We start from the raw sequence: 7859 nt of genomic DNA on the forward strand, positions 1-7859 counted from the left end.
CCCGCGTACTACTTTGTTGAACATGTCAGAGTTTTTCGGCTTATCGCAAAATAACTTTGTTTTCAATAAGATGCACAGACTTTTAGACCTGGTGTTCTGCAATCATCTCGTTGAAAAATCCATAGATCCATTAGTAAAAGATGACGGTTATCATCCTGCTTTGGAAATAACATACGAACTGAACTTCAAAACGAACTCTAAGAATAAATTTGAATTATGTTTTCAAGATTCATACAGTTTTAAAAAAGCTAACTTTCCGATCATGTATGAGCTGATCCTCAATCTCGACTGGACGTTTCTAAATGCATTTCGGAATGCAGATGATGCCTGTCTTCACTTTTATGAAAAATTATACAGTGTATTTGATCGCTGCGTGCCAAAATTCTCGATAAAATCTGAAAATAATTATCCAGCCTACTTTGATAGTGCATTGATAAATAAAATTAGAACTAAAGCAAAATTTTGGTGAAGATACAAAAGAAACGGCGACTTTCACGCTTTTCACGAATTCAAACGTCTTCAGGCAGAAATCAAAAGAGCCATTGGAATACCTTATAAAAAATTCATTCAGAAAACTAAGAGCGAGATTATCCAGAACCCTGATAAGTTTTGGTAATTCATTAACAAGTCAAAATGTACGAATGGAATCGGAAATAAAATGTAACATGAAGGCAAGCTACTCGATAATCCCTCAGATATTCTTGATGGTTTTGCAGATTTCTTCAGTGGTACTTATATAGTGGCAATATCAGGTGACCATGCGAACAACAGTAGTGATATTCCCAGCCTAGTAATCAAAAACGTTAGTATTGAAGATATTCATCATAACCTAAAAAATTAAAGCCTAAATTTACTGAACCACTAACAACTCTAATCAATATATGCCTGAAACCATCAACTGTACCATCAATTTGAAAAATATAGAAAGTCTGCCCAATGTTCAAAAAAGGAGATGAAAGTGAGATAAAAAATTAAAGATCAATTTCTATCATATGAAACTTTTGTAAAGTGTTTGAGATGCTCCTTGAGAAGACAATCTACTGTCATGTCAGTAACATTATTAGCCCCAATCAACACGGTTTCATGAAAGGACGTTCAACCATCACCAATCTTGTAAAAATCATTCAATGTATTGCGGAGGGTATTGATTGTCAGTCTCAGACTGATGTCATCTACACTGATTTTTCTAAAGCGTTCGACAGACTTGTCCATAGTATCCTGCTCAACAAGCTTTCGACAGACTTGACCATAGTATTCTGCTCAACAAGCTTTCGACTTTTGGGTTATCTAATGAATTAATTACCCTCTTCAAATCGTATTTTTACAACCATAAGCAGTACGTCCAACTCAATGGCCTCAAGTCTTTCGAATATATAGCCACATCTGGTGTACCACAAGGATCAAACCTAGGACCCCTACTTTGATTGGCTTATTTTCGCCTTTTTTTAAATATTTTTTTCTTACATCCAGCTGATAGTTACAATATATATTTGTAAATTTGTTAATTATTCTGTGAAAATAGGCAATGTTGTAAATAAATAAATGAATAAATTTTATTTATGGGGAATGTTGAAGATGAGACGAAAAACGCCAACAATGTTCAACGAGAGATTTCGCAACAATAATTCAAATCATAAATATATCCTGGAAGTGGTTGTTAAGTTTGGTAAAACTAGTTTCGTTGTTAACTAAAAAAAAAAGGAAATAATCGCTGTGTTTTGGATAAAGCAGTGTAAACAGCAGTTTTAGACACCTTTATTGCAGATCCCTTCACACAATTTTGCATTTTGGTACCTACGCCATGTAGAAATGTCTCACGAAACAGTAAGGAAAGCACTGAAATTGAATAAATTTCATTCATATAAAATTCTTCAACTGCTTTATGACGACGATTTCATGAATTAAAAACAAAATATCATTCACATTATTTGCTTGTGCGTTTTTTCTTATTGGGTATGTTAAACAAAATAACCGCTACTGGAGCGATGAAAATCCACAACTATTTAGGGAAGATCATGCACAGTATCCATAGAATATTGAATAAGATAAGTCACTTTTTAATAATGTTTTATTGCAAAACACTTGATACTCCACGGTTTCACTTAATTTCTCTATAATCAAGTCTCCTTTCTATTTAATATTTCAGGGATTGTGTTCGACCCTGTTAGTAGGTTGATTTAATTTAATCAAAAAGTAGCCTACAAAATGTTCCCAATAAAAAAATTGACTTATTTTTGTACTTTTTCAGATTGCTTACAAGGGCCGAAATATGGAGGGTGGTACGATTCACACCCTGTATAATGAGGTAAGAGTTGAATGATAATTGATAAAAAAACATTTAGTGAAAAAAACTGAAATTTTGTCAAAATTCATCAATAAAACTTCAGTGTGCCATTTTCAATGGATGAATACTTGATATAAGGGTTACTTGTTGAGTTCTTACAAAAAATAGAAAAATGTTCTATCACGTTTCAAAATATTTTCTTTTGAGATTGATAAACTAACGTTCAAACTAATCCACGAAACATTTTTTTGTATTATCGTCTTCTTTTTCTAAAAATTATCTCAGCATATACCCCTCGCATATTAGGCTTAATCAATCAACGCTTTCTTATAGAATTATTTTATTTGAGATAAAAACCCTCAACAGAAGTTTATCGAATAATTATACACTCAAGTCCTTTGCTTAGCAAAATTGATTGATTGTCGATTATTATTTCTATCAAATCATATGCTCACCTTTGCGTCAACTTTTGTTGTGAATAAATAATTTCCAACGAAAAACATATCTTTTACTCCAGTGCTATATTCTCCATTTCTAGAAAAGTCAGTATATAAAATTGATGTGCTATTCGTTTGATTATGGGGTCCCTTCCACTGTACAACTAAGTGGTCTTTTCGATTATGATTAATCCAGTAAACTGAATTGACGAAGTCAAGAGAATTTGTAACCCTTTTTCCGAAATCCCGGCTTACCAACATCTGGAAAAAATAGTTTGAAGATTATACAGTGTCACAATTAAAGTGCGCACCATATGGCAAACTTTTTTTTCGAAAAGTTTCAATGAAGTTTAACTTCGACACTTGTTTGTGCTTTAAATTTAACTTAATTTGATGTGGCCAACTGCGACCCACTGACGTTCAGCGTTTGTCAAATTCAACTTTATTTTGGAAAAAATTGAAAAAGTGCATTTCTAGATCGAATTTAACAAAAAGTTACTCGAAAAAGTTGTGTGTACGGCAATTTTATATCCATATGTCAAATTTTATGGAACTAGGATAAAGTTAACGTTTTGCTTATTTTTGAAAGATATCCCCTTTATTTTAAAAAACAAGTTCGGTTAATTGTTATCAATTCATGTATACATAACAAACTCATCATGGAGTTTAACTTTTCTGATACATTTTAACTTATACGGACATTTTTAGAGAGAAATTAAAAATTTGCTATAAAAATTTTAACATGACTGGTGCAAAGTTTCAATCACTTGCCTATTTTCTTAAACAAACCTTTGATTTCGAAAAAGCAGAGGCAACTAAAAAAAATGCAAATAATTTCCATAGAACTATTATTATTATTATAAATTTTAAACAACAATAATATTATAGAAAATACAAATGGGTACAAAAAATTACTTATTGATCTAGATGAGGTTGTCAAACACTTATAGCCTACATTTCAGTATGTCGTCCTCCACGTTCAATACAAATTATAATCCTTCTACTGACATCTGTAATTACATTTTTAATAAATCGGGGATTTATATTTGCACAGCACTCGAGAATGGTATTTTCCAGATGTTATATGTCAGTAAATGGTCTACTTCGGTACACTTTTTGTTTCAGGTAACCCCACAAGAAAAAGTCTAAAGGCGTCAAGTCGGGTGATCTAGGTGGCCAATAATGTTCCCAGTTACGTCCGTTAACTTTGCCTCTGAACATTTGTTTGAGGGACTGTGTTACAGCAACCGTGTGATGTATTGGTGCGCCATCAAGCTGATATCATAGGTCGTATTTAATATTTAAAGGCATATCATCTAAAACTTCACTAACCTCATTATTTAAAAGGTTGAGATAACCGACGGATGATAAATTTTCCCTAAAGAAAAATGGTCCAATTATTTGGTCGTTAGGCATCCCGCACCATACATTAGTTTTAAAGGAATACTGATCACCACATTCAACTGTGAAATTGGGATTTTCTTGGGCCCACCATCGGCAATTTTGAGAACTTACCGTTCCGTTTGAAGAGAACGTTGCCTCATCTGTCCATAACATTTTATACGGAAACTTTCTCTCCTTTTCTCTCCTTGAAACCAGAATGAAAACCCCAAACGGACATCAAAATCTCGTTTTTTAATGTGTTAATTAATTTTGGCTTGTAAGGACAAAATTTATTCTTTAATAAAATTTTTCTAACACTTTCTCTCTTGTAATCGGTATTTTTTATAATATCGGTTATGCTCGTTTGCCCGTGTTCAATAAATTTTAAACAAATGTTAAGTTGGACCTCCTCATCATACTTACTTGGAGTGTGCTTTTTCTTAAATTGATTTGCTACAGATCCTGTTTCTCTGAATTTCGATATTATCCTTGACATAGTAGTATGTTGAACATTTTTTCCTAGATGCCGTTCATTAAAAATGTTAGCTACTTGCCGGTATAGTGTATTCTCACCACATATTAAAACTATTTCTATTCTTTCCTGAAGAGACAACATTATTGCAACAATAACTGTAAATCAACAACTTGACACTACCATAGCATGCATTTTGTTTGTCAAGACCTACTTAAAAATGTTATTCAACGTGATTAAGCATCCTTACCGCCCTAGTTAGTGTTTATAAATAATCTGTAAATACTGAATATTGAAATTTTAATGTAATTTCAACTCTAGTAATTTTATTAATACTTATTGCAGTTTTTGAGTTGTGTCTGCTTTTTCAAAATTGAAGGTACTGACGTTTGTTTAAGAAAATAGCCAAGTGATTGAAATTTTGCACCAGTCATGTTAAAATTTTTATAGCACATTTTTAATTTCTCTCTAAAAATGTCCGTGTAAGTAAAAATTTATCAGAAAAGTTAAACTCCATGATGAGTTTGTTATGTATACATGAATTGATGACAATTAACCGAACTTGTTTTTTAAAATAAAGGGGATATCTGTCAAAAATAAGCAAAACGTTAACTTTATCCTAGTTGCATAAAATTTGGCATATGGATATAAAATTGCCGAAGACACAACTTTTTCAAGAAACTTTTTGTTAAATTCGATCTAGAAATGCACTTTTTCAATTTTTTACAGTGGGTCGCAGTTGGCCGCATTATTTTTAGTTAAATTTAAAGCGCAAACAAGTGCCGAAGTTAAACTTCATTGAATCTTTTCGAAATAAAAGTTTCCTATATGGTGCGCACTTTAATGGTGACACTGATTAAGTTGTTGCGTTTTATACTTCATTTATATATTTAAAACATGAACAACAACCCTCAAAGTTGAACTTTTATAGGGTCTTTCAACAGGGACTTCCGAACTTTGACAATCAATAACCTCCTTCATGGATGAGGTTTAGAGGGCTACGGGCTACTCCCTTGATCGTTTCTGAGATTTAGCAGTAAGTACATCATTGATGTTCCAGAGTCAAAGCAAGTTTTATGGTGTATTCCTATTGTATAAGATCTTCCGGGACTTCCGGACTTTGACACGTTCATTATGATAGCAGTGCAGAAAATTTCCTGCATATGCAATTGGCAATACAACTGAAAGAGTCGACTTTCAATTTTGAAACGGGCACACTTGCAGACCGGTTTCGGGCTCATTAGCCACTCATCAGTGCAAGATAGTGGCCATCATCGATCTAAAGTCAATGATATTTCATAATTGAAAATCGGAATTCTTTCAGAGTATTTCATTCCTCACTCCATCTCGTGGACGAGGTACTAATCAACTGCATATCCTAAATTTGCCCGATTCCTCTGAATAAGGAAGAAAAACTTTCTTATCAGTCAGTGGGCTATGCTTGAAGACTGGCTGTAAACAAATCTAAAGAAAAGAACTTTAAACATTCAAGCCAGTCTCAGATATACCTACACAGTAGGTTGAATGGACCGACAGGCGTCAGTGCAGGAATCTTCACAGTAGGTTGGATATAATCCAACGCCCTTCGTAGTGTTAGCCAGGGGAATAGTTGTTTTCTGATAGTCGTCAGTCCATTCAACCTTTCGTGTGGGTATATCTGAGACTGGCTTAAACGTTTAAAGTTCATTTCTTTAGATTTGTTTACTGCCAGTCTTCAAGCATAGCCCACTGACTAATAAAAAAATAATGAGTTCAATTTTAAGATCAAGTGGGTACAATGTTCTTTCCAGTTTGAACCAACGTCTAAAGTAATTCCTAGAAATGTAACTGATGAACTGATTCGATATTATCCATTATCATTCTTGAAAAATAAAAATAAAAATGGCCCCAAAACAGAGCCTTGGGGAACGCCCATAGAGACGTTCTTATATGCAATTTCAGTAGAAGATATACTAACACATTGTTTTCTGTGTGTCAAGAAAATTTGTATCCAGTCGAGTGAAACTCCACGAATACCATATCTGTGCAGTTTAGACAGAAGCACATCATGCTAAACGCAGTCGAATGACTTGCTGACATCACAGCAGGTTAGGAAGCCTAATAAAAATTATTTCAATAACTAGCTTGATAATTTTTTGGAAAATATTGTCCAATAAGGAACAATGATGGTCCCTTATTAAACAACACTTATTTTTGATGATAGGGTTCACACATGAAATTCCTGTCGAAAACATCAACATTTAGAAAACTTGAAAAATAATGTTTTAGTGGAAAGTAATTACTTGCCTCCGATATTTTGTCCAAAACCACAAAAGTATCAGGATCCATATTATAAAAGGATACTTCTTCTGGCGAGGACTTCAACTGCTGCGATTCAAATGTTTTTCCATAATCCCTTGTTAAATATATCCAATTATATGTTGTGTCGGTAAATATAAGCTAAAAAAATAAATAAAAAAGAGTAATGTTATATACGATACATTGAAATGAGTAAAAGTAGTTTCATTTCGGTTTAAAAAATCAACTTAAAGAAGTGATCTCTGTTATTGGTATTAGGCAATTCAGCTAGGATATAAGATTTCAAAGAAACATCATTGCGTTGAATTTTTACTCACATGTGTTTGGTTTCTGGGATGGCAATAAAATTTATTTATAATAGCATAACTTCCATTGGGCATCTTCAAGCTTTCTTTCTTATTGATGTAACTATCACCATTGTCATAGGATATGAAAACAGTTGATGAAGAAGTACTGAGGGGTTCCGGATCTCGAGCCAAACATATGACTACTTTACTTTTTCCACCAACCCAATGAGTTATCAACTGTTTGTGAGAATCATGTAAGTTATTTATCTGAAAAGTAAAACTATAGCTCTACTAGTATACACCTACAAAAATCCAGATAATTCATGTTACCCTCTTTAATCCTTCGTATATAGGGGGCGCAAAAAGTGAAGAAACCCTGTATGAAGTGAGATTGAGAACTATTTATTAGTAGCCTTACATTGAAATTTGTTAACTAACTGACACTGAATGGTATTCCTTATCTGAAAAACTGCAATTTTATAACGATTTCCCAAATTTTATCAAGACCTTCCTGTTTCTTTTTCTTTTCGAGAAGCAAGATCTTTATTTGTAAATAAAAGTAGACTTGGTTCATTTACTTCTTCGATAATAGCATGTCATGTTGTATAGTTTTATGTTGTTATTTATTATTTGGATTGGCATTTCCATAAAAGTTCACATTATAATCTAAATTTAAACATAAGTGTTGCAAAGTTCAC

General features: G+C 32.9%; 1 protein-coding gene across 1 annotated transcript in view; it reads right to left on the reverse strand.

Moving 5' to 3' along the window:
• LOC111514750 (sortilin-related receptor) overlaps positions 1-7859 on the reverse strand; it is a 46242-nt gene that overhangs the window by 36136 nt on the left and 2247 nt on the right. The window contains exons 2-4 of the mRNA XM_023171029.2: positions 7192-7428; positions 6863-7015; positions 2740-2982 (exon numbers count right to left, since the gene is read on the reverse strand). Of these exons, the coding sequence (XP_023026797.2) occupies positions 2740-2982; positions 6863-7015; positions 7192-7428 (633 nt within the window). The remainder of the gene's footprint in view (positions 1-2739; positions 2983-6862; positions 7016-7191; positions 7429-7859) is intronic.

Source organism: Leptinotarsa decemlineata, unplaced genomic scaffold (assembly GCF_025532065.1).
Source record: "Leptinotarsa decemlineata unplaced genomic scaffold, Ldec_3_MD MMD2_tig00026328_RagTag_RagTag, whole genome shotgun sequence".
NCBI lineage: Eukaryota > Metazoa > Arthropoda > Insecta > Coleoptera > Chrysomelidae > Leptinotarsa > Leptinotarsa decemlineata.